The sequence below is a fragment of the Bos mutus genome, chromosome 13 (assembly GCF_027580195.1).
Source record: "Bos mutus isolate GX-2022 chromosome 13, NWIPB_WYAK_1.1, whole genome shotgun sequence".
NCBI lineage: Eukaryota > Metazoa > Chordata > Mammalia > Artiodactyla > Bovidae > Bos > Bos mutus.
The window spans coordinates 22,264,103-22,292,063 of record NC_091629.1 but is presented as its reverse complement, the minus strand read 5'-3'; the positions used below and the strand labels follow the sequence as shown (position 1 = coordinate 22,292,063).

The following is a 27,961-nucleotide window of genomic DNA, read 5'->3' as shown; positions in this document are numbered from 1 at the left end:
TAGGGTGGTCTTCTCAGAGCCAACTCCATGAAACTACCACTGGTGAGGAAGAGGCTGACAAATGTTAAACGGTTCAGAGTGGTTGGGGCCCAGATTCACAGTTTGGGTTAAACTGCTGGTGACCGGTGCTGCTCAGTTCATGGAAAATCTTCCATTGCAATGAAAGCCACAAAGAAAAAAAAAAAAAAGAAAAACCAAGAACCAACTACTCTGGGTCAGGCAGAAAAGTGACTGCCATGGCCCCTCTTCAACAACTCCGAAGCAGCCTGCTTACCACCCCTCAGGCAGCCCCCACACTCGTGGGACAGGGCGCATTGGGACCGTGCCCACCAAGCCCAGCCTGTGGCTCTACCACCCTGCACAGGGCCGCAGGCAGCAGGTCATGCACTGGTGGGCCTGTGTGAGGCCAGAAAGCCTTGGGGAGGTTCAAAAGGAACAAAGCCAGTGGCTCTCGCCATGAAAGGACTACCCCAAACGCAGCCAGTTCGGACTTGGCTGCTCTTTCCTTCCCCGCCCCGACATCGAGCTGACAGAGACAAATGAAATACAAACGGAGCCCAGACACCTATACTGCCCATGACCCCAGAGATATTTATTTTCTATCAAAAAAATAAAAATAAACAAAAATAAAAATAACCCCAACAACAAAAAATACACCTCCAAGGCGGTACAAACTCTGACTCTGGAAGGAATAAGTAACAACAGCCTTGGGCAGAAGAGAGCAGATGGTAGAAACTTATGCCATTCGATGTGGACCTGGATACGCGCAGAGAACATCCTCCAAGTAACTCTACTTAGAACGCAACAGGTAGGAGGCCAGGGGAAGAGGGGCCTGGGGGAAGTTGAGATTTAGCCTCAGTAATGCCTCTGGAACGACCCTAAGGGGGCCTGGGGCTGCCTCACCTGTGCTGTGGTCTGGCTAACCAGGTGGGAGAGAGCAGGGCCACTCTGGATCAGGGTGTCCAGAGCTTTCTGTACACTTGGATTGTCAAAGTTGATACTTGTGGAAGACACGGGCCTCTGGCTAGCCAAGTTGCTGGCAGGTGCCAGGAGGGTGGAAGGCTGGCCAAAGAGCCCTTGGGAAGGAGCCCCAGGCCTGGGGCCCATGTTCCGAGCAGATCCTGCCTGTCCCAAAATGCTTGGAGGCTGATTGCCAGAGGCCTGTGATCTTTGCTGAGGCTGGCTGTTCGCTGCTGTGGAAAAATTCTGGTTCTGGGTGTTTCCGGCAGCAACTGAGGGGGATGCAGAGCTGCTATTGGCCGCAACCGTGCCACTATTGAAGAGGCTGAGGATTTTGGCCTGAAGCTCTTGCTGGGAGGTGGGGGGTGCAGCTGGAGTGGGTGTAGCAGACGGGAGCACTTGGCCACTCTGGAGCGGTTGAGAGCTTGGCTGTGTCTTCAGTGAGGCACCCGAGGTCGCCCCGAGTGGTTGACGGGAAATCGGGCCTAGAAGACAGAAAGAAGAGGTATCTGGTTGAAAAATACCCTCCGTGGGCAGGAGGCTTAGCAGCCCAGGGAAGAACAACAATCACTGGTTACATCAATCACACAGTACACAGACTATAACATTGATTTCCCAAAGGGGCCACTTCATAGTATGTGCTGTTTTCAGTAAACAGCTTAGTTCCCCCAGAGAACTACTTTAAAAAAAAAACGGGCATCTATCTTGGTTCCCAGGGAGCCAGCCATACTAGCCCACCCACCACCACATTAACTACAGGGATCAGAATTCAGTATCCAAATCTTAAGTTACCATTATGTACACCAGCACGGATGGCCCATGCGGGAAAACCCATGAGATGGGCTCATTTCCCTTACCCACCCCAAAGACCCTGGGCCTGCCACCCTCCCAACAGAGCCTGGGGATTAGAGAAATGCAGAGTCAGAACTTCACCTCGGCCCTGCCACGTAGCTCACCAGGCAGAGAGTCGGTGCTGCTCCTCATAAGCCGCTCCTTCCTCTCTCGCAGGTAGTTGATGATCTTGTCAGTCTCTTCAGCAGTGAGGTACCTGTTGTCAGCCAGCAGGTTGAGGAGGCTCTGGATGGCTGGGGGGTGCCCCCCACGCATTCCCTCCTCGGGGCCTCCTCGCTCTCTTTCCTGGAGGATGGCTTCATCAGCCATCTTGGCCGCCTGTCTGGCAATCTCCTCGCGCTCCTTCTCCCGGCACTCATTCTTATAGCGCTCATAATTTCTGGCCACCAGCACCATGGCATCTGCCTGGGGCATGTTGCGATGCTCTGTAGGAGGGAATGACCTGAGTTATTTTCTCCCATGACAGATCTGAGTGCCCACCTGCTGAACTCTACCAAGCCTTTCCTGACGTCAAACAAGCAAGAAAACCATTTCACTGACAAAAACCCTTGGGATGGGGATGGGGAGAGGTGGGGAGGGAGGGGATGCAGCTCGGAAGACAGAGAATGGGTTTCTTCAGTGGGAAAGAGACACCCTTGTAGAGAGCTAGTTCTGTGGGGAATTCTTAGATCATAGACATGTAGTAAAAGCCAGAGAAACATGATAGTCTCACAGATTCAAAAAGACCATGTGGAGAATAACCACAGGAGGTAGGCCATGGGGGTCCGAACAGCCCTCTGTAAAGCCTGGCTTTCCACCACACTCCTCAGGGTAGAACTGTTTTTTACTGTATCAGTTCAAAGGTTATGGATTAAGATCAAATGATGACCCTAAATAACCTTCTCCCCTCCCTCTTGGGAAACAAGATTTATAAAGTGGTGAGAAGACTTCTTGGCACTTGATATAAATGTCTTCACACATCTTGAGGACTGTTCCTCAGAGAGGTAAATGACCTGCTGGAGAGGCTTCTACACTCTATGCTTATGGGTAAAACTGGTCAGGCAAATAGAGGGCCCAGGGTGGTGGGAGAAGGGAAAAGTCTGTGCTGTAAGAGCAATCAGCAAGGCATCAGTTGACTGAGTCGCAACGATCTGGGAGCAAAGGACTAAAAGTTACTTCAGGGAAGGACTTCAGGGAACCTACCCTGGGCCTCCAGGAGGTCAAGGCTGCCTCCCTCTTCTCAAAGTCCCTCCACTGACTTCTCCAGCACACTAACAAAAAGTCTCCTAACTGCCTGTCACGTGCTTTGTCCCTCATTCCAAAGTCTGGTGAAAGCAGGGACTCCAGCACACTCAGTGCAGTGTGTGCCAGAGCTGTGCTGGCTCTCACTGGTGCGAGCAGACTGTGCGCCTCTCTCCCCAACTTGCCCTGAAGTGACTTCATGTTGGTGGCTTGAAATAGAACACGGTGGGAGTATTTACACCATGGAAATCAGGAAATTCTATAAACCACACCATCCCCACCCCAGAACTGGCTGTTAAACATTTACTAACACATCACTGCACATACCTAAGGGCTGCATGTAATGTCATACACAGCAGGCCCAGAACTGCATCCAATGAAAGAAGATCAAACCAATAAATGACTATGCAAGTCTCTGCCATGCACTCATAAAAGGGCCCTACCACATTTGAGCTGAAATACCTTTACCTAAAACCTGCTGCTTCTGAGTAAGCCATAAAAAAATTAATGGACTAGTATCTGGAAGTTTCTGGAATTCTAACCCACTGGGGCCTCCATACCTTGAGGGGTTCCAAACATGATGTTGACTGTACAGGAGCGGTGAATCTGGTGTTGCTGGGTGATGACAATAGCAAAGGGAGACCCTCCCCTGCTAACATCCTCCAGGGCTTGTGACAGTGATACTTCCGTGTTGAGGAAGATTAAATCTACTACCATGCCTAGGTCTCGGACCTTCCGCCCCACAGATTCAGCATAATCTCTGTAGAAACAAACAGGATCCAGTTGAGTAACTCCCTGATCAAGTCCCAATCTGTACAGTGGCACCTCAGCCAGAAGATTTCAAATGCTAGCTCTACCACTGTCTCCCTAGCACCCTCTTCAGGCTCCAAGAATCTAAACCGATTCCTTCTCTTTATATTGGCTGAGAAGTTCCCAGTGGAATAGTACTTGGTGTCCCAGGCCCTTCTCCTGATTCTCTAGTCTGATGGTCATTCCTAAACACCATCCTGTTGCCTAAGATTTGTAGCACATTTCTGTCTTGGCAGAGGCTGTACACCACAGTGAAAAAACCATGGGTTTTAAATGCTAGAGTCAGGTTTGGATCTTAGCCCTAACATTTACTTGCAAAGTTGGAGCTTTAAGCAAATCCCTTTACCTCTTACAAACCTCAGTTTCTTTACCAATCAGACAAGAATAATAGGGCTCAGCTCATATGTCATTTCCTTAACTTTCTCTCCAATCTAAATCAGATCCTTGATGTATTTCTTCTTGTAAGACTCATCACCAATACATTTATTTTTGTCATCTGTCCTACTAGGGTATAAGCTCCACAAGAGGAAGGGGCCATGTGTGTTTTGCTCATTAGGATTACAGCTTCAGGACCTAGCACCTGCCGCACACAGAAAAAATTTGATGAATGAATACATGTGAAACATGATTACTATGAAGATTACAAAAAAAATTAAAAGCGCTTAGCATGGAGTAGTACAGAGTAGGTGCTCAGAAAATGACAGCTATTATCATGCACTTAAAAATAAAAAGGCAAAAAAGTTATCTGCAAGTTAAAGCAGCATCTATTTCTAAACAAGGCAGCCCAGAGCCTGTGAACTCTGCCTGCTGTTTGGTGTCTCAACACCTATCTCCCTAGCTTCGGCCTTGAAAATTAGCTCTTTAACCCCAAACTGCTAGAAAATACATGAATTTATTTACTAACCACTTGGGGAAAGGGAACACAGCTACTGCCAAACTTGCAAGCTGCTACACTCCCTTCTGCACCTCTGAGCTGCTTCTTCAAGGAAAGAATGTGAAACAGAGGTAGAATAAAACAGTGCTGTGAGCTCTGACTTGGCTAGCACGGTCACCTAACAGCTCTGCAAGGCCATGGCACTTCACAAAGAAAGCCGGTTTCTTGGCTGACGAATGCAGACATGCCTTCCGAAGTATTAGGGACTCGGGGTTCTCTCACGAAGGGGACATCTACTGCTTTGCCTGACCAACATATACTCCCTCGGATTTTCCTTTGGGAAGGCACCCCTTTTCCACTCAGTCTACCCCGGCTCCACAGGATTAATCCCACTTTTAGCACTATGAGTGGGCACATGACCTAGCCCTGGCCAATCAGGGCATCCAACACTGCTGGCCAAAGTGATAGTCCAGGGTTGGGAAACAATTCCAGGATTTCAGGTGGAAGCAACAGGAAAAAGCAGCTCTCTTTCCACGGGTTTGCTAAGCTAAGGAGATACATGTCAAGAGCTAGCGCTGTGCTGTCTTTTCAAGTGGAAAGCTTGTCTGAGAGTGAAGACAACACAAAAGACCAAGCCTTTATGAGAGGCTGACCCTGAATGCAGCCGTGCCTGAACGTCCCAGTCAAGCAAACTAAAAATTTCCCTTTGGGCCCAAGCCAGTTGGCAGTGGGTCTTCTGTCACCTACAACTGGAAGAGCTCTGGTTAACACAGCGCAGCAATGCCAGAGCGCACGGCCTGGCAGCGTGTGCAGCTGCCAAGAAGAAGACTGCATTTCTCATGTCTCTTCTGCTGCTTCTCCTCACTCAGGAAAAATCCAAAGGCTTCTTACTTAGTTTGCTTGTTGACCACAATCACAGAACAATCAACAGGCCTCTCGGCATCAAAGCGTCTCTGGATTTCCTCAAAATACTGACGATAGAGCTCTTCTCTACGACGCTCCTCACGTTTCAGACGCTCTGCAGGATGACACAGGGAAAATTGAAACATGGACTGTGCCTTTCTATAAAAATAAGTCACAGGCCTTATTTTCAATCTTGAACTACTTGTAGGCAAAGGCTGTAATCTAGACTACCTCTGAAAAAAGATTATTTTTTTACTATTATAAATTCATTAAAATGGAATGAATGGATTACAAGGCATGGCTGCTTTAATCTGATACATGCTACCAGAATGTCCTCTAGGAAAGCTGTTGCTAATTCATCCTTTCTTTGGGGTGGATCACCTAGTGCTATTTCTCCATATCTTAATCAACACTGAGTTTTGTCATTAAAAGGAAAAAAAAACCCTCCTGCCAATTGATAGGCAAAAGATAGTATATCATTATTATCCTAATTTTCATTTTTGGGACAACCATTTAAGACTCTTGTTGACAGGTAATTGCAATTTGCTAAAAAAACAAAACAAAACAAAACAAAACACAACACCAGGCAATTCAAAAAAAAACCAACAAAAAAATCCTAAACAAAACCAGGCAGTAAAGTTCTGTAACAAACTAAAAATGAGGTTCTTAATTTGACTAGGAATAAAACAATTAAAAAATCTTAAAGATGTATTAAATATATTGAGACAATCAAGGCTTTAAAAAACATGTCTTTACCTAAAAAATAGATGCTCTTAGGTAAAAATTATAAATAAAACAACTCTCCCCACATACTACATAGGTAATAGAGAGAGTTGTATTTATTTGGTCAATGAGCAAAAAACAAACATTTAACCTCTTCAGCTCCAATTTTTAGTTCATTTCTTTTCTTATTGATAGTTATTTCATATTTATTTCTTCTTGTTGGGTGACTAAACCAGATGACAGTACTACTTTACATTTTAAAAATGATTTTCAAGCTGAATGCTCTCTACAAATGAACAGGCCATTTGTATTTCTTCTTTTTGTGAACTGCTTAGCCAAGTCATTAGCTCCTTTCCATCTGGTTATTAGTTTCCTCTTTCTTCTATAAAGTGTTCTATTTGTGATAAGAATAAACTGTTTTTTCTACTTTACCTTTTGCACGAGACTGACTTTCTGGGCCTGGAGGGCCACGTCCATCAAAGCTGTCTCTGTAACGGTCAAAGTAAGCATCATCTTTCCTCCTGCAGTAGTCATCCATTCGCAGGTATCGGTCATAAGAGCCTTCTCTCCTGAAAATGTAAAGAAATGTGCACAAAGTTAAAGGTTTTATCCTGCAAAAATCAAATACAGAGAACTCTTCAAGACCCAGCTATCTGTGAGGAAGACGTAGTATAGCACAGAACTTTGGGATTAGGCAAACAAAATTATTATCTGGGACTCACTGCTTATCAGCTCTGTGGCTGGGACTGAGTTAACCTACCTTCCAAAAGGACTGGGAGGATGTACAGAACGCTCTCAGCATAATGGAAGCTCCCTGGCCCAAAGTGAACACAAAAAACTGGTAGTAATTATTGATACTAGTTTTGAGGAACCATTCTAGGCCCTACCCCAAGCCTCTTTCCTTGTGCTTTTTAAAAATTGTGGTTAAAAAACAGAATAAAAAAAAATACATATATAAAATAATTTTCATCATCCTGAACAGTCTGAACAGAAACTCAACCCCTATCTCTGTAACTTCTAATCTACTTTCTCTCTATGAATTTGCCTTTTCTAAATATTTCATGTAAGTGAAAGCATATTTGTCTTTTGTGACAATGTAGCATAATACTTATTTCATGTAGCATATTTTTTAAGGTCTATCAAGGCTTAGCAGGTATAAAAATGACCTTTTTAATGGCTGGATAATATACTGTATGGATATACCATACTTTTTAATCCATCTATTGATGGACATTTGAGTGGTGTCTACCTTTCGGCTACTGTGAATAGTGTTGCTATGTATAGTCACACCCATCTATGTAAGTTCTTCTTTTCAATTCTTTTGGATATATATTCAAGAGTGGAGCTGGTGGATTATTAATTCTACTACATTTAACTTTCTGAGGGACCGCCAAACTTTTTCACAGCAGTCATACTACTTTGCATTCCTACCAGCAATGTATGAGGATTCTAGTTCCATTATACTTCACCAACACTTAAAAAAAAACTATTAAAGCCATCCTAGTAGGTATGAAGTGCTAGCTCATTGTGGTTTTGATTTGCATTTCTCTGCTAACTAAGGATGTCAAGTATCTTTTCACGTATTTATTGGCCATTTGTACATCTACCCTGTGGTCCTGCATGGCCAAAACAATTTGCACTCCCATCTTTTTTTCCATTTGCACAATGGTGCCTTTCACAGCCCACAGGAAGAGACCCAGATTCATTCATTAAGCAAAATCCGTCTTCAATCACACATTCAGCAAATATTTATTAAGCGGCACATCTCTCATGGTGATAAACACCGGAAACATAGGCCTGAGAAAGGCACTGCTGTACAGAGTTTTCAATTAGTTCAGCAGAACAAACATAAAAAAGACTGCTACCAAAAACAAACAAACAAACAAAAACCCAGCAAGCAGAACGACTGTAGAGGTTACCTGAGAATGGGATCTCGGGAGTCTCTCATCTCTCTGTATCTGTCGTACATGGGATCTCGGTGATCTCGAAAATTCCTAGTTTCTCTTAGGTCACGAAAGTCTCTAAGATCCCTCATGTCCCGAGCATCACGCATACTTCTGCTGTCTCGGTGATCCCGAATGTCTCTGCTATCTCTGTGGTCCCGCAAATCTCGGGGGTCTCGCATGTCTCTGCCATCTCGAGCATCCCGGCCATTCCTGCCGTCCCTGGGCTCTCTTCTTGGACTTCCTCGAATGGGCGATCGATCACGTCTTGTATCTCGACTATCTCCAAAGCCATATGGATCTCTGTGGGAGGGGGCAAGAAGATGCTAAGACAAAGGAACTGAAGGAGTCTACCCTTGAGCTCTTTACTGGAGAAAGCCCCCACCCTCCAAGCATTTTTCTCTAAAACACAGCAGTCAGTGAGAAATAAGATTAAAATTTTAAGGACAGTCACCCATCTGGTCAGCAAATAAAGACTAGCATGTTTTAGAATCTCCAAAGATTAGGATATTCAAGGAAGAATGTATGATCCAGAGCCAAGGGTTTTGACTGGGGTCATAGTGTTTATGAGACTTTGTGAGGTAAGTCAATATTCTGTATACATGTCAAACTATCATCTCTATCTCAACAGGTTTTCAAAGTGAAAGGGTCTTCCCTCATTCATCTCCTCCCACCAAACTTATTTGAAAGAGATTTTAAAAGGGGAGAATAGTTGCAGGGGTCGGGGGGTGTGTGTGTCATAATAAGGGGCAAGACTCATGAAGAAAAAATGAGCAAATGACACAATTTCATACAAGGTTGGCACAATTTCATACAAAGTAACGGTGATCCAAGGAGTTATCCTTAAAAGTACAGAAAACGTTACTTTAAAAAACATCGAGCAGGATCAATCAAATAAAGGGGGAAAAAGGGAAGTGCAATACGAGACACACAGTCAAGTATAGGAGGAACACTCTATCTTCTTAACATATGAGTAGTGGTCTCTCTTAGTCTAAAGTTTAAGTAGAACCTGGCTCCTTCTGGTCAAGGTGTTCTTTGTTTAAAAACAAAACAGTGTTTGAAGTCACAGGTGTTCAGCCTGATCTGATTCAATATTCTTCATGAGACTACCCCACTAGGAACTCATTCTCAACATGTTTAAAATTAAACTTCTTATTCAACCCACTCAGGCACAGTCAGATCTTTTCACTTATGCCAAAAATCATCTTCCCAATTACCAAGGTTTAAGTTCTTGAGAGTTAACTTTGACTTTTCTTCCCTATCAAGTTACTTGAATACTCTTTGCTTTTCTTGTTCATTCCCATTGGACTTTTAAGTTCAATCCAAACCCTTATTCTATGCTGCATCACCAAGAATTTTTAAGATATAAAAACAAAATCCAATCTTCCAGATTTCAATTCTTTCAGCAAATAGCAGATAAACCATCGATTTCCACCTGTTACCAACTGCAGCTTGGCTATCACGCTTCTGGGCACTCTTCCCTAACAAATTTGGCCCCTTTCCATTTATTATTTCTCCCTCATTTCCTGATCCAACTTCCTTAGTTCTACTTAAGCTGGTCTTATGATTTAACTCACATGACTTATTTCAGTATTTCTGTTCATATGGCTTTTCAACGTGGAATGATTTTCCTGCACTAACTCAAGTATCTCCCAATGCTCAAAGGCAAGTTCATGTCCCATGTCTTCCCCAAAATATTCTCTAATCTCTTGAGTAACTACTGATCTCTCCTGCTAAACTCTTAGAGCACTTACTATTACTCATCTAGATCTGATTTACCTTTTTACAATGTCTCCTTTTAAGACCCGTTTTAAGGATTACCTCCTCCATAAAGCCAGCCCTGAACTCTTGATCTTTTCCAGCAAATAGGCCCCTCCTCCAGTCATTTCCATCTCAATAAATGGCACATCTACCTACTCAGTAGCTCAAGCCAGGAAACTGGATGTCATCCTTTCTTTAAAGCCCTATCCACTCTTCCAATGACATTTCCAAAATGTGTTCTCACTCTGAAATTGACATCCATTCTGCCCATGTTTCTTTATCTCCATAGGTACCACTGAAGCCCAACCCCAAACCACCTTTCCCCAAAACCACAGCAGAGCCTTCTATAGTCTCCCCATTTCTGCTCTTGCCTGTTTCCTAATCTTCTTCTAGATTACTCTAGAACCATCTTTTAAATATGTAAAACCCTTCACTGGTTTCCCACAGTATTTAGAATTCAATCCAAAGTCTCTACTGAGGCTAATAAGATTCTGCCCTGCCTCAGCTCTTGTCTTCGCCAACCTTATTCCGCCCCCTCCCTAGTCTGCGTCTTTCTTACCATATTGAATTTTCAGCTGTAACTAGTCAAGGTTTTCCCCAATGCCTCTCATTGTGCAGCAGGAACTACTCCACAGTCATTTTTCCAGGTCTCAGGCTTAAGCATCCCTTACTCCATGATTCTGTTAGTTTAAAACTTTATCTTTGGTCCCTAAATTCTGGCCACCTTCTCTCATAGCACTGTTTTCACTCATGTTATTTATCACAATTTGATGTCACATATCAATTTACTTAATGCCTGTCTGCCCTACTAGACTGCAAGTCCATGAAGACAAGGACTGTCAGCTTGACTTCATGATAAAGCCACTACCTAGGCTTATATTGTCTGGCATAGAGCAGACGCTCCATGAACCTGTTAAACAAGTCTTGCTCTGCATACATATTTCTATTGCTGCACTTATCACACTGTTCTGTAGTTATTTGTTTGCAATGGCTTCCCTACCAAACAGTAGTAAGCTCACTTGAATGCTTTGTATCCACAGGACACAGCACAGAGTTCAGTAAATGTTTAATAAAATGAATTATTCAACTAAACTGTAAGCCTCTCAAGAGCAAGCATCATGTCTTCCTCATATTTTTGTCACCTACCATGATTACACATATAGACATTCATCATGATGCCCTCAGCGTGGAAGAAAACCTCATTTTCACTTCATCCACATGGTCACAACAAAAACAATTTAAATGCCAACTTTGTTTCTATGAAAAGTCCTTGTCATATGTTTTAAGGCTCATAAGTACTCTTGATTGGTGGGAGCAAACATATGGGAGAACAGAGGATTTAAACGAGGATGGCTAAAGATTTTTCCTACTAGAATAAAGTGCAGAGTAACCGAGATTCTTACTTCAACTTTTATTATGTCATATAATCCCTCTAACATATGTAACATCTGATATACTGTATATTGTGGGCAAACACCTAGGATCCAATGGGAAGGGACAACTGTCAAGTATTTCTGGATTAATGATCAGCAGATAAACCTGCCTTGGGGAGCAGTCAGAAATAAGTCATTAGAGGTGGAATCAGATTTCAAGTGCTCTTTGGCAATCAAGGCTGAAAGAGATCATGAACCTGACAGACCACAGACCACACACAAAGCCGTAGGCTGGAGAAAACGGGGTGGGGGTGGGGACAGGGATACCACCACATCAGGCACTTTTCACAGTCCTAGGACGATTACAAATGCCACATCTGGTTCTCATTCTTTTGAATCCACTGAAATACCTTACTCACCTGCCGAGAGTTTATTCCTGGAGGTTGACCACAATACCCTAGATTCCCAAAGTCCAGGTTCATGCTTCTAGTTTGAGAAGGTAAGCAGTCTATGTGCAACAAAACTATAAATTCCCCCTTAATTACCTTGGGGGTAAAAATGTAAAAGAGATGATATTCACAAGGGAAAGAAGAACCAAAGGAGTAGCAGAAGCAGGGACAGAGAGGATAGCAAGGCTCTAAAATGAAAAGGGAAAGCTTTCCTTTCTCCAAAAGACAAGCAGCATGGCAGACTGCTTTTCTTCTGGAGACAAAAACAAAACAACCCTTTAGGAGCCAAACAAAGACCTCCCCAGAAAAAAACGGATCCTGGTGTTGGCCCCAGCATCTTTCTCAAAATAAGAACCAGATGACAAAAAGGTGGTACAGTGTGCAGGATTCAGAGTGCCGCAAGGATGAAGCCTGCTGAACAAGATGCTTGGCCTCAAATAACAAGTGGGTTAGAGGCAAGTTTCTGGAGAATGAAGTTCACTAGATCATCCCATGGTACCAAAGTTGTTTAACTGGAGACCAATGCACTGTACCCTCAGGTACTAGGTCACCAGAAGCTAAAAAGAAACTGAACAACAGTTAGAACTTCAGAACCAGAGTCCACAAACTGAAAGCAGTTGATAAACATCACTAAAATCCTGTTGCAAATTCCTCATCTATTCAGCAGGAGGGGGCAAAGCCAAATGCTCTCTTGCCTTGAGAGACACGGTAGTCACACCATTTGCAAACATCTGAGAGGTAAGGAGGGATGGATGAAGGAAAAGACCATGGCTCAGATGGCAAGTGATATGCTCCTGGTAGAAGTGCTTCTCATCCTGAGGAGCACCAGGCATTTGAGAGCTCTTGGACAACTGATGGACTCTGAGCTTCTCTTTGGCTAGAGACAGCCTCAAGCCCAGGATGGTGTTCTTTGGCCTTGGCTGTTCAGAAGGTCAGGGAGGAAGGCCTCTGTCCTTGTCTTTGTCAGCATCTCCTTTTTCCTTTCTGTTCACTGGAATATTTTCCTTCTAAAGCCAGCCTTTTTTCTCCTGAAAAAAAAAATCCATCAGCTCTTTGTATTTCTGTTCTGTCACAGATACTGTCCACAAATACCATTCTCTAAATGGCTGGCTGCTGTGTGATGTTGATCCCCCACCAGGAGCTCCATGCTGCCATCAGAAACAGGGACAACAGACTTGTACAGAATTTTGCCATTGGGTGCAGGAAGGATAACGGGGTACAACAAGCAATCACACCTTACAGATCCAAATTTTGTAAGTGCCCATGCTTCTCCCTAGAAAGCGCACTGATAATTTTCTCAAACACAAATGTGACTCTTCTGTTGGTAGAGAGGTGGCACTTGCTGAGACCTGACGGATCTTCTTTAAGTGTTAGTGCGCAGGTAATCACAGCCTGGAGTCTTTAATTGTGAAGCCCACCTAGAGCTAGGGCAGTCTCACACCCAAGAAGCAAGCAGTTATTAAAGGAATTAACACTGTGGATACACAAAAATCACCTCAGGCCACGTAAGAAACTTGTCTGCAGTTAGGCTTTTTCTTTTTTAAAAAACTGAAACATAGCTGACAATGGCCAGGTTATTTCTGATGAACCAATCCTTGACGACTTTCACCAATGAGGCACCAGACCTAACATTCTTCACGAATACATAGAGAAATTCTCTGCAGAGGTCTCGATGTAGACAAGTTAACTCTATTTGCTTTTCCTCAGGTCATGCAGGAAGGTTTAGGAAGTAGAGTATCACTTAGAGGCCATGTCTGCAGAAGGTTATGTTCCAAAACCTGGACTGCTCAAGTGCTGAGCTGAAGATGGAAACTGAGAACTGAGGTACGACTAGAAGCATGATCCAGTCTCCGAGCATGGTTAAGGACTGATGCCTAGCACCAATGCTAGACAACTTGCACGGTAACTATGCAATGCTCTCACTGTGCACAGTGGAGTTCAATGAAGTGGTCCAAGGGTTAATGACGAGAATTCAGGCTGAAATGTGATCCAGAGCAGGGATCCCTGATGCAGAATTCTGTGCTTGGCTGGGCCAGAACCGTCAGAACCACATCCCAACAGCCGGAGTCATGAGTGAGGCATATTACTGAACGGTGAGCAATACCAGCAGAACTGTGGCTTACAGAGACATTTGAAGAGGTGATAATCCTGTGAAAATTCCCAAAGATACTGAGGTGTTTTGACACTCAAGGTTAAAGTCCAGCAAAATAAGGTGTTACAAAGGTCTTGCCAGCATGTTTAGAAACAATTTTCTTAAAAAGTAGCAACACTGAAGACACAGAGTTACAACTTAAGGGAAATGCTTGCTATAGGTAGCTTTTTTTTTTTTCCTTTCTGTGAACAATGCATTCCTCCATGGCTGGGGGCACATAAAATGTTTAGGGTTGCTGAATGAAGTCAGGTGGATTGCTGTCAACATACTGATACACTGGAATTATCTCAAGGTTTTGACTGGAAGCACGCACCTGAGGAGAGCACACACCAGTGTTCACCCTCAGAGAAATGATTAGCCCCTTCCAGACTAGTGTCTTAAAAAGAACATACGATAAGCACAATGATCAAAACGTTAGTGTTCTATTTTGAATACAACATTCAATTTATCTGACTTTAGGGTTTGAAAATTTTAATTTTTAAATGGAACAAAACTGGGACTCTGCTTAGACCTTTAGATGGGGCTCAGAATAGATTTTTTTTTTTAACTAAATGTGAATATTCCTCTTCCCCAAACCTTACTGAGTATGACTATATGAAACTTAATCATGCTAAACAACACTTTGAGGAACCCAGTTAGGGACGGATCACCAAGAAGACTGATCTTCAATGGACCTTTAATTAGCCTAGCTGTCCCTCCTATTGACTATAAATAAAACGGGAAGCCACAGCCCAATCCACGTTCCAAATGACCTCATCTTAGAATTTATTTTTGAGGAAGACGATATATTAAAATGAAAATATAAGTGACATATGTTTATAAATCTGGTAAGGAGAACACTTTAAAAGGCCCCCTCCAATGTTGTTTGTATGTTTATCTTTGGGAGTGGGGATATAAAAAAGAAAGAAAGAAAGCATTCTTCCATTACAGATGAAATTATAGAGTTGCATTTTAGGCTGGGATGAAATTAATCTTTTAAAGTTAATGCTCTGGCAATGGCAATATTGGATTTTAAGCAGGGGAGTAAGCTATTTCCCCAACACTGCCAATGCTTAGTGAATACCTACAATAATGGGAAATGTTAAAAGCATCTGGTTAGGTATACTTTTAGTGGAATGACATAAAACATTCTTATTATAGCACAAATGAGAACTACTTTTTATTCTGTGATGTGCAGTCCCACCTCCTTTTTGCCTGCGGAAACATTACCCAGACATCACAGACATCATGAGGATACAGAGAGCAGGAGGATTTCACTAGGGGAGTGTCTTTATAGTGACCAGTTCTACACTCCTGTAAGCTACCTACTTCAGAAACATACACATTTGAGCTCCTTGGAAACTGGATATACACATCTCCTTTCAAGTCATTTAGCAACCACAGCTTCCAGTGGAGCCCATATGTCTGACCATTAGATGCAAACTCTCAGTCACTTGTATTTCATGTTTACTGGGGCAACGAGGAGCAACACTGAAGGGACTGCCCAACATCTGCAGCGTGGTTAGATGCAGCACAACGGAAACAGACTTATATGGATCTGCTGAAGTTCCAGAGCATTCATTTATGTTCTTTAGGGCACTCACACATACACACAAAATCAATCAATATACTATTTACCTGCAAGCTGCAGGCATTCCTTATGGTGTCAGAGAAAACAAACAGAATACCAATGTGTATGCTCACTTCTGCAGTGAAACCAATGGATGACCAGGGCATCCAGCTAACAGCTGTGGTGCAGCTATAACTGTGGTGTTAGATTCAACTTCCAGGCAGAGTGTTCAAAGAACCTAACTGAAATCAGCAGCATTACTTTGTCCCTAAGGTCTGCTTGAACTCTGCAGAACATACCCGTGTAATTTAATCCTGGTAGCTTAGAAAATACCATCAGGTCCAAGTGGGCACATATACAAACACAGAGCAACCAATCCTTCCTATAAGTAGGTAACAAACTATAGGCGTTTTTGTTTCAAAGCAGGACGGCTGTATGTTATGTGTAAGTGCCCAGGTAGTTGGGTATACCCCCAAGTGACCTGTGGAGCTACCAGTACAGACTAGGATTTGTTGTACTCAGCATGTTCAGTCATCATATGAAATGTAGTTTCCTGTGGTATATAGTTTAGGTACACAATTTACTGTGGGAAACTGGCATTTTACTTAGGGGCAAAGGCAAAATCCATACTGAATATCCACTTGGGCCATGAGGAGACACCAGATATGAGATATGTATGTCTGCATTCCACACAAAACTGCACACACTGCATCCACTTGTGTGCTATTTATGAGGCCAGTTTGAATACAATATACTCATCTTTGGTGTAATGGCAACATTAATGAGGCTCTTCTTTGGGACGAATTTAATGCGTATCTTGAGGGTACACATCAGGACTATCTCTTGTAAATAGTGGAAGACTATTTGGGGAAATGCCTTTTATTTCCAGGAAAACTAAGAAAAAGGGAGACTTCTAGAGGTAGGGTGTTTTTGCCCTTTTTATTTCCCCTCAATAGGTAACCCAAGCATGCGAGCGCACAGGGGATCTGCAGCACAGGCACAGTAGCAATCTCTCAAGCAGCACTTTCTGTAAACCTGGGTGAACATCTGGACCGGCAGCCATGTGGAATGAAGAGTCGAGCCTGCTGCAGGGCAGCGCAGCACACACCAACGACCCTCGGGCACTCCTGCTGTGGAGGCTCCCACTGACACGTGAGCGGGGGACACACAGAGGTTTATCCTCTTCCAATCGCCTGCAACTCACGGTGCAAGCTGAACTTGCTGGGTTTGCCACGGAAAACAAAGCTTCCTCTGCATCTCCTGATGTATGTTCTAAAAAAGCAGCAAGGCCCTTCACACAGGTTCACGTTCTTATTGTTTGCTTGTGCGTTTCTGATTTCTTGGGGGGAAGAAAAGACCCTTGATGTACGAAGTTGGGCTTAACTCCCCAGAGCCCAACTCTCCCAAGGTAACTCACTGCTTCAGGGTACTTTACCTTCGTGTGGGGCTGGGTCTTGATGGAGCCGTATTCATATTTCTTCTTTCCGCTGCCTTATTAATATCTGAAAAGAATAATCAACCCATCTGTTCAATGCTACGGAATAAAAACAAGATCATCAGCACATTTCAAATGAAAGCAACAACAAAAAAACTACAATGACAACCAGATGGTGTAAGAAAATCCATTCAGCAGACGCATTGTCACTTGGGCAATTTTTATTAAGTTACAGCAGTACGTTGTCATGGCTTGGTAGAGAATGTCCCTCAGTTTTCTACCTAACACATAATTTGTGTAAAACTGATTATGTCAAGGCTTTAACACTGCCAAGCCTAAACCTAAAAACTTCCCCCTCCAAAAGGGGAAAAGGTTGTCTTCTAAACTCTTGGAGAGCCAGATGTGTGATTCTTTTTTGAGGGGAGGAGAAAGAAAGAAAGAGAATTTTAAAAAGAGAGAGAGAGCAAGGGCAAGTAGTTCCATTTTATATTACAAGGAAGTAATGGCTGGAATTCAGTCTTAAAACATCTAATAATCCATGAAGCAGGGGCTCCTTTTAGTTTGCCTTGTGGCATTCTATGGGTAGAATCTTCCAGAATGAGATGTAGGAAATAAATTAATTTTTTTCTAAACAAGGCATATGACCTGTTAATATTTATAACCCTCATAGCTAAGTACCTAAGAATAAGAACTGGCATTTGGTATAGTAAGGTTAAGTAATAAAACACTCATTGTAAGTTTTCACTACAGAAGCCTGGCATATACAACTAGATAAAGAACAGTGAAAACATAAACTCACAGAAGCCAACCTGTGCAGTTAAAGCCTCTCGGTTAAAAACAAAACAAACCCTACTTTGCAAAAACTGAAGCAAGTAATAAAAACACCATATGTAAGTAAGAAATAAAAGAAATATCTCAAGAAATGTACCAATCTATGCTCAAAGATAACACCTGATAATTTTTATATGCCTTAAAAAATAAGCATATTAAAAATTTCATACTTTAGTATATGGAGAAATAAAACTGCTTTCTGCTGCAGTGTAATTTTATTCCCCTTGTTCCATATTAAGCAATTAACAGTGTATCTAATAATGACATTAAATGGTATTAAACAATCATATAATTAGGATTTAAAACAGTGATTTTAAGTAGCTTTGAAAATAGTAATTATGTGTATGAAAAATTCTAACCAGTGTCTTATCACATGAAAGACCAGAGTAATGACAAAACTTAAAGAGGTCTTGTATGTCTTTCCCCTGCTATGTTGTCAACTATTGTGTTCCTGTTCAAGTAAGAATGATCTTCAGTTCCATTTTAAGTCAGAAGCCCCTTATCTTTAGGAGAATGGCTTTTGACCAAACTGAAGGTTACACATCTAAACAGTCAGAGAAGTACATTCTATGTAAACTGCTTCTTAAGTTTCTAACTGAGCAGACACAACCCCTCTACCTTTATAAAGAATCAGAAAATATGTTCTACACAGAAATTGGCCAGTAATACCTGACCATGGGTTTGGTATTGCATGTTACAAGTTACAACCCTTAAAATTCACTAAGGCCTGACTTTTTTTTTTTTTTTTTAAATATTTATTTATTTGGCTGCACTGGGGTCTAGTTGCAGCATGCAGGATCTAGTTCCCTGACTGGGATCGAACCTAGGCCCCCTGCATTGGGAGTGCAGAATCTTAGCCACTGGACCACCAAGGAAGTCTCAAGTCCTAAAATATTAACACATGTTATATAATGACAGATCATACAGGGAGTTCTATTTGTGATTGTGAAGAGTATCAGGTTCAGGCTTAGAAGGGCCTACTGACCTAGTCCGCCCACTTACTTTGTACTGCTTTCTAACACAGGGTGACTATGATTCAGAGAGAAATGTAAAGTCTTTGATTATTTAAGCAGTTTTCAAAATATCTCTGGAATACATGGGGAGTGGTGTTAGTGGCATGCACATTTCTTTTAGATAAGGACCATATTTCCCAGCAGGATTCCATGTATTATTAAAGAGTCATGTAAATAAAACTCATCTAAACACTGACTTGACTCAGCAAACATTTAGGTGAGAATATGGAACACAAGGTACTACTATAACTGGTGTCTATAAATACTATATAATTTTGCCCTCATCATATGAAAAGGACTACTGCATTGTATATTTAGTGGCCCCCCTGCGAGGGCCACTAAATATAGGACTGGGGAGATCAAAATACTCATGGTACCATATAACTTTGGGGCAAAACTGGTTGCAGTTAGAATGAAGGAGGTAAATATTTTCCTTTGAAGTTCGTGAAATTCTTTGCAATCACTTGAAAGATTATTTTAAAAATTCAAGATTGTATCTTTAAACCATTCTGACTGTAATTTGCCTCCTAGTATCCATTTTCATGGAGGAGTCCAAAGTAATTGTTTTTGGATGGTGTGGCTTAAGTTTCTTTTGCAGAAAAGAGAACTCTTAGACCATTTTCTTAATTTTAGGGGTTAGCAAACTTTTGGTATGGTATAGCAACTGTTTGTTTATTCATTCCTATTAAAGAGATCCTTAAATCTCCACCTTGAGTAAGATACGGACAAAATGAAACTTGAAACATTTTGCTAGTCTCACTGCCATGTAAGAGGACTGCTCAGGTTACACTAGAGGTGGAGGCGTTTTCAGTAAGAGTTACGAAAAACTATCACCACCACCAATTCACATACACAAACAGTTCTAACATATGTGCACACAGAACTTTTGGAAAACCTAAGAATTCAGAAATACAGAAAGAACAGAGAAGCTACCAAAAGTACAAATAACTTCAGAGAGCTGATCACGGTACAACAAAGATTTGAAGCAGCAGAAAAAACAAACCAACAAACCAAAACCTTGTACCATCCCAATTTTCTGTCACATAATTTGAAAACCCATCAACTAGAGGTTCATTTGAACAAGTTTCAATTTGAAAATGCAAATACTGGGAGTAGTAAAGGGTTTTTTGGTATTAATTAATTGAATCAGATTATTTTCTTTCTAAACCCTTACTGAGATACAAAATTTACACCAAACAAATAGAAATGATATGAATGTAAAGGAGAAGGGAAAACAGAAAGACAATTTGGGAATCTTTCTGGATGTTAGAGGGGAATCAAAATTGGAGGGAATTTAATCAACAGGAGGGCAGTGGTAACTTAAAAGAATCTCCAAGGAGAGGTGGAATGCCTCTTCTGCCTAAAAAAGGGAAGAAATAGTGCTTCTTTTTCTTCCTGCTTTATTTTATCTGGGGCAGCTCAATCTCAGTGTCTCTTCCACCTCAGCTTGGTTGGTAGTTCTACACTTTGTCAATTTATTAGCAATGTGAATACCATTCAAAGTCACCATTACCACAAGGTGCTTAACCTTCACCTGAATATCTATAACTTCTATGGGGTAAAAATAGTTAAAAGCACTTCTCTAGTAGGAATTTTTAGACAAGAAAAACAGCACCAACCGAAGGAATTCACATAAAAGGGGAAAAAAAATGGAAAATAATCTGGAAAATGTTATACAGGAAGCAGCAGAGCTGTTTTAAATCACAAAAGAACAGGGGTAAAGAACTCCCAAAGGAAGGCACAATGCTTAATCTACAATTTTATTTTAGACTAATATGCCAGACAGAGTTCACACAATGGTACTCAGATATGCTATAAATAAAAATGCATGTTTCATTCATAGTTTCACGAACTGGTTTGCTCTATTTTTTAACTGTACCACCACAAAACAATTCTTTTCACCGTAAAACCAATTTTTATACTTCAAAGACGGTCACAATGGAAAACAGGACTATTCTCAACAAGTGCAGTGTGAACTGTAACATCTGACAGTGCCAACTCTGGTTGTTGAAATAAGTCCTAACCACTGGACTGCCAGGGGATTCCCTACAATTTCAAGAAATGATTACAAATGAAATAAAGCTTGCCAATAGGTCTAGCTGAAAAGCAACCAACAACTAGGAATTATTAAATTGGAAATACATGATGACAAAGATAATGCTACTTGAGAAACCATACTGACAAGACAGTGACTATGAGACAGTAACTCCCAAAATTGGGGAAAGGATAGGACTTCTCACTTACACCATATTTATGAAGATGACTTTGATGATATATTGTACCATCAGGGATATTATGAGTTATACTGTAAAGTTAGGGATAAGAGAATGCTTGGCTTGCTGCTTCTAAATCGATGCTTTAAGCTCACTCTGAAAACTACACAATCCCTCATATTTGGTTATCTCCTTCAATTTCTAATTGAAATAATTATTGTATCCTTAATGGTATTAGGATGTTATTCCAAGGAACAGAAATGGTGGAAACAATATAACTTATACTTACAAAATACTTACTCTGTCCCAGAGCCTGTACTAAGAACGTTATGTACATTATCTCAAGCAAACCTTTCTACAACTCTTGGGAGTTGTATTATGATCTCTATTTTGAGAATGAGGAAATTTGAAGTTTAGAGAAATTAGGTGACTTATCTGAGGTCACAAGATGATCAAAAGGCAGAGCTAGAACTCAAAACCAGGTGTCCCTGACACTAACATGCTTAAACACGTTATGCTGCCTCCAACAGGGAGTAGAAAGACCTGACTTCCATTCTGAACACTGGTGAGGGCTCCCTGATCAGATGCTGATGGGGCCTGGAAAAGGCGGTCTATGCTGGGCACACTGGTGTTTAAGTGCCCCAGACACTCAACAGGGTAGGATCTGCTTATTCAACTACAACTTTGATTTCTATCACCTGAAACAACAATGTTCCTGGCTTTTACTACTGACATTCTATTCACTGTAACACCTCAGACAAAAATTCTCTATCAATATTTAATTTCTGGCCCTTTTTACTTCTTTTGAGGAAAGAACCTTGGTTGGAATCAGCAAATCTGAGTTCTAGTCCTACTTTTCTGGGATGTGGGGGAAGGGATTTAGTCAAGTCACTTGATTTCTCTAAACCTGATAAAATGGATATTCTACCTTATTTGTTATACTGATTCAAGAAGAATATCAACTAAGAGAAAAAGCTCCCTAATTTGGACCAACAAAGGTTGAGCTAATCTAAACTACTAAAAAAGTTGGAGCAACAAAATTTCAAAATATAGGTTCATTTAAAAAAGTAAAATTTCAACTGAACTGTACAAGTAGAGATCCTTGTGCTGCACTTAGTCTCTCAGTCGTGTCCCTTAGTCACTCAGTCGTGTCCAACTCTTTGCGACCCCATGGACTGTAGCCTGCCAGGCTCCTCAGTCCATGGGGATTCTCCAGGCAAGAAATACCAGAGTGGGTTGCCATGCCCTCCTCCAAAGGATCTTCCCAACCCAGGGATTGAACCCAGGTCTCCCACACTGCAGGTGGATTCTTGACCTTCTGAACCACCAGGGAAGCCCAGAGATCCTTAGAAAACTAAATTAATGAACTTAAAAAGTACTGTTTGTAATTAGGACATCAAATGCTTCTATACATAACCACGCATCACACTCTGTACTAGGTCTTAAGACATATGGAAATAACAAGGCTTAAGTCTCTGCCTTAAAGGAGTTCACTGTTCAATAAAGAAAAGAGGCACATGTATACAGATAATCACAACATAATTTAAAATGGGCTTACAGCAGAGATAAAGAAGGCCTACCTATGCGTATGTGTGTGTCAGGGCAGAGAGAACACTGGGAGGAATAGGGGACGAGGGATGGGTGGAAGAGGTTGGAAGGCCTAAAAATAACATTTAAACTGAGTCTTGAAGAATGAGTTTACCAGAAAATAGAGAAGTCACTGCAGCACATGCAAAGGGAAAGGAATGGTCTGAAGGGCACAGTAAGTAATACTGTAGGAAGTCTACTGTAGGAAATGGGATGACAGGAGGAGGAAAAGAAAGGAATTACAGATGCAAGCCAGAGCAGACTAAATAACAAAAAAATCTCTGCTATGGGAAAGGAAGAAACTGGTGGCAGGAGGGCATGTTAGGAGGCTATGAACTGAACTACCATAAACAGAGTTTCAGTGAAGTCAAATTAATGAAGGTTTACTCTATGTTTATTATTCAAAATAATAGGGGATTATTTAAATCTATGACATTCAAAATATTGCCCATTAAAATAATGTTCCTTGAAGATCATTGGTTTGACACTGAAGGGACTAGAGGGGAGAAAAATATCTAAAAGTTATGATTTTTACCTTCAAAAAAGGGATATAAAATGAACTGATGGCTAGAGGACTCATTATTTAATTAGCTAACCATCCACTGATCAGGAACAAATAGACAACAAACCTTATTTTTTCTAAAATCTTACATTTATCATCTTTAAGTGTACAGTTCAGTAGTGTTATGTATATTCACAAATATAAACAGCTGGGCAATAGGTTTCCAAAACTTTTTCATCTAACAAAATTAACTCTCTTACACCCATTAAACAACTACCCATCTTCTCCCCGCCCATATATATTTTTTCTTTTCATTCTCAACATCACATTTCTTTAATGAAGATACGTAAGTGCCACCTGAGAAGATGTTTAAAAATGGGATTTCCAGACCCCTTCTCAAACTTTCAGTATCTGAGGATAGAGCCTAGGAATCCAATCCACACTTAAGCAAGTTTATTGGTAGGTATTTGGGAACTACAGTGCTACTCTATTATCTATTTATTCCTGTAGTTTATACAGAACGTATACTTAAGTCCTCCATTTAAAAACCTCTCTAAACTCCTGTGTTCAAGGGGGAATAGTTCATAAACTGTTACAAAGAACATGTCACAACAATGGCTAAAATCTGCAGACTGGTCAACTGGGAGTGGGGATGGGAAGCTGCACCCAAGAACATGTATTTCCAACGAGCTGTTTCTAGTGACTCTGATGCTGTCCTAATGTAATCTTCCCAAAGGCTGAAAAAAAGTTCAACTATATATTTAAAACTCTAAGTTTTAAAACTGAATGAAAATCATCTTTTTCCTATTTTTTCTTTTGGATATCAAAAGTCATTTCTGAAGAGAGATTAAAAACAAACTTCTTGTATCATCTCTATCTCAGTCTCCAACTGCATAATTAAGTATGCAACCTAAAAGCCAAATGACTTGTAATTCAAAGTTCTTCACAGCTTGCTCACTAGCTGCAGAATCAACCTAACTTTCAGTAATTCTATCATTCCAGATCCAAACCAGGAGACCACTCAAAATATTTTTTAGAGCTAAAGTTGTAAGCCATTCTGCTTTATAACTGTTCATTAATGCAACTTAAGTTCTCCTGCTCTTTGCCTAAAGTTGTTGGTCTTTGCATAGGTCAACAATAATGTTTTGAACATGAAATAAAAGGAAAAAGAGTCTTATGGTTTGGAAAAGTTCTGATTCTTTGAGTGGAATTATTTTCTTAACATTAAAGCAATTAGTCCAGTTGACCTATTATCTTTCATTTTTTAGTGATAAGATAAAGAATGAAAATGACCATCCCTATAAATATTCATATTTGGCAGTAATAAAACCACCATTTAAAAAGCAGCAGGCATGCTGGCATCACATATTTAGCTGTCAGTATAGTTCATATTTCCCTCATGTGCTGCTGCCTCAGACAGCGCCCTAACACTGATCCTTTCCTTAATGCCTCTCACTAATGAGAATCACAGAGGGTAATTTTCTGTTGCTTACTGCCCTTTTAACTTCTCAGTAGTTTACTTCAAGTTACGGAATAGTCTAGGCAAATGTTTATGCTGTTCACAGGACAAATCTTTAGGCACAAAAAGGCTGATGGAGCTTTTAAAGTGTTTGTCTTAAAGACATATGGTCAGTATTAGTTAACAGCAAGGTACAGAGAGCAAATCTAGAGTAGCACAAAGAGTAGTCGGTTTGGGGGAACACTACAACCACAAGCTGTTCGTGGGAGGAGAGCAAGAGAAAGGCATCAGGATACCTTCCTCTCTTGAACATCCACACTGCATATGTTTAGTATGTTAAAGCCTCTGAGAAGTTCTGGAGTAAGGACGCTGCTTTTTTACCTTAACATTTCCCAATTTTACTTGACCACAAAATCTTTAAGATATAAGACTGGTCTACCTATCTCACAAGAGGACAGAAGGGAGAAAATGAGTTGGTATTTGTAAACCTGCTTTGTGAACCATAAGCACTGCCTGTTGTACTTTATCATCACCACCAAGAGTAACAGAGAGTGTAGGAAGAGATGGTTAATTTCTCCTGTGGAGCGTCAAAAACAAAGAAACAATGTAAATGGAACCCAACAGAATGTTAAATATAGTTCCTCCAAAGGTTTTCCATTCTTTTTTTAAATAAATTTATTTTAATTGGAGGCTAATTACTTTACAATATTGTAGTGGTTTTTGCCATACATTGGCATCAATTAGCCATGGGTGTACATGTGTCCCCATCCTGAACCCCCCTCCCACCTCCCTCCCCATCCCATCCCTCAGGGTCATCCCAGTGCACTAGCCTTGAGCACCCTGTCTTACGCATCGAACCTGGACTGGCGATCTATTTCACATATGATAATATACATGTTTCAATGCTAGTCTCTCAAATCATCCCACCCTAAGGTTTTCCATTCTTAAAAGCACAACTGAATTCCAATAATTTGCTCAACAGCAATAAGCTGTACAAAGGCACTGCCATCTGCAGGCGATGGAGAACGAATGCTTGCAATGGATACTTAAAAGGAAGTTTCAAACCGTCAGGTGCTCTTTCTCATCAGACTTCTAAAGCCTTTCCAAAAAATGTTTATTCTTAGCTTTTGAACACTGGTAGATGAGGTTCCATTTACTGAAGTTCTGAAATTGACTGGAATAAAATAAAATTCTCATTTCTTCTCCACACAGGACTGCTGCTTTGAAATGTGAAAAAATTACCTTAGCCTTTCAAAAATTCTACATTGCCCCTGCACAAAGTACTCCCAGGGAATAAGGATTTTTTACACAGCCTTTTGAGGAAAAAGCCCTTGAAAGGCCTATGCTGACTTTTCTGAGTTCTCTCTCAGTGAGTTAAAGTAAATCTGCTCTCTCATACACAAAAACAGAGCTTATGAACAGACTACAAATAGAACACAATGTTAACTAAGGCGTAAGTTAATTTGTCAATGCCTCCTTCAACCCGTGGTGTTCAGAGGCCTGGGCCATTCAACAACCTGCACCTAGAAAAATTCTTCCTCTGGGCCTTCTCCAGCACAGTCTACAAGGAAAATCACCGTTTCTATGTTTTACGTTAAGACTGTCGGAGGTTTCAAAAACGTATCTGGAGGGGGATAGACAAGTTAAAGCAAAGGCAAAGAAACCAGAATGGAGGAAGAAACTGATGTCGACATACTGCAGTGATTTCCAATATTCACAAAGCAAAGTTTGGGCTTTACTGTTTTGGAAAAGTCAACACCAGTTAGTTTTCATACCCAGACTGACTCATACGCAAAACATGAAATCTAGAGCTGTCACAAAGCAGATCCACCGGCGTTTGCAAAACATTTTTCTGGAACTATCTGGTAGGTACCACACCATAATGCCACAAGAAAACCGAGGAGACACACCGGGTGCTCTTGAGCGCAAAGTTTCTCTGAGACTATCCCGCGTAAGTTAATGATGAGAACGGTTTACAACGAGAAAGCTTTTAACGTTATTACCCCCGAAGACCCTAGGGTGTTTCATGGAGTCCGCTAAGTCTCAGGGGGAAATTCTGTGCACAGCGCTAAAAGGAAGAAGGACCACAATTAACCCCACATTCCTAGGGCAGCGTTTCCCAAAGCGTGGAACGCAGAATAATTTCAGGAGGAATCAGGACGCACTGTTTACTTTAATACGTAAGTATTTATTTCTTTATGAGCATTAAAGAATTGGCTTTCCATTAAACGGTGATTTACGCTTCCACCTTAAACAAATGTATTTTTAAAAGAGGGGAGAAAAGTCAGTTTAAAGAAGAAAAAGTAACATTTGGTAAATAAATAGCTGTTCAGATGGGTACATGGATGTAAAAGTGCAACGCGAAAGGCTGAAACTGGGGAAACTCCGTCATAAAAAAAACCCTCCCGGCGAGCCGTCGGGGTGCAGAAGGTGCCCAGGTTCCATAGACGGAGAACCAGCCGGTTGGGACGCTGGCTCGGTCGCTAGTTGCCAGGGTAACCGCGGGCTCGGTCGCTTTCCCCGTTTCCTAGGCCCGGATCCGCGCTATTAAAACGGGTGTGTGTAGGGGGAATGTCAAGTAACAACGAGACTCCTCGAGGATGCTGTCAAGAGGCCGCGAGGCGGCGGCGACGCGGGACAGCGCGTTCGGTTCGCCACCCAGCGCCGCGCGCCGCGCAGAGAGCCCGGTGAGGCAGGCCGCCTCGGCCCGGGTTCGAATCCTGACTGCGCCACCGATTAGCTGAGGACCCGAAGGCGAGCGACTTCACGTTTCGAGAAGGAGACGTGGAATGTGAGGCCCGAGCCTACAGAGGAGCCCCACAAGGGCTATTATCGGCGGGTCGTGCTCAGACCGCAGGCGGCGGTGCGGAGCCGTCGGCCCCGAGCCCACCTCCTGCCGCCCCGGCTGACCGGGCCTGCGCTCGACGGTAGTCAAGAGAAGGCCGCGCCCCGCACCGGGCATGCGCAGCCCCGCGCGCACACGCAGGGGGGCCGCGGTCGCGGCCGCGCGTCGAGCGGGCCCTCCTGCCTCAGCCTTCCCATCCGGCCCTGGGCCCCCTCAACCGTCAGCCCCACGCCTCGGCGAACGGCCACCGCCTCCCGGCACTCACCGCTACCAGCGCAGCGGGCTGCTGGCCGCTTCTCCGCCTCAGGCCCGCCGCTGCCGCCTCCGCCTCAGCCCACCTGCCCGCCGTAGGACAAAGGCGCCACCAACCGACCGGCGCGGGCACGAGGCAATGGCGGCCGGGGCGGGGAGTAGGGGCAGAGGGCGCGCACGCAGCGGCAGGCGCGGCAATGTCGCAACAGCGCGCGTGTTTGCGGCAGGACTGAGTTGGAGCGTCGATCTCCTTA

General features: G+C 42.2%; 1 protein-coding gene across 2 annotated transcripts; it reads right to left on the bottom strand.

Annotated features, from left to right (window-relative positions):
- Positions 1–566: 566 nt before the first annotated feature.
- On the bottom strand, positions 567–27,863 carry NCOA5 (nuclear receptor coactivator 5). 2 transcript variants are annotated; one of them, XM_070381101.1, is made up of 8 exons: positions 27,721–27,862; positions 17,006–17,072; positions 8,263–8,589; positions 6,776–6,912; positions 5,609–5,735; positions 3,594–3,793; positions 1,917–2,237; positions 567–1,445 (listed from the first exon to the last, which is right to left on the bottom strand). In XM_070381101.1, the coding sequence occupies exons 2-8, from the start codon at positions 17,041–17,043 to the stop codon at positions 856–858; spliced, it is 1,740 nt and encodes a 579-aa protein (XP_070237202.1). In that variant the 5' UTR covers positions 17,044–17,072; positions 27,721–27,862; the 3' UTR covers positions 567–855. The 2 variants fall into 2 exon arrangements, with proteins under 2 accessions (XP_070237202.1, XP_070237204.1); XM_070381103.1 differs by having other exon boundaries at positions 1,257–1,445; positions 1,894–2,237; positions 27,721–27,863.
- Between the last annotated feature and the right edge of the window lie 98 nt (positions 27,864–27,961).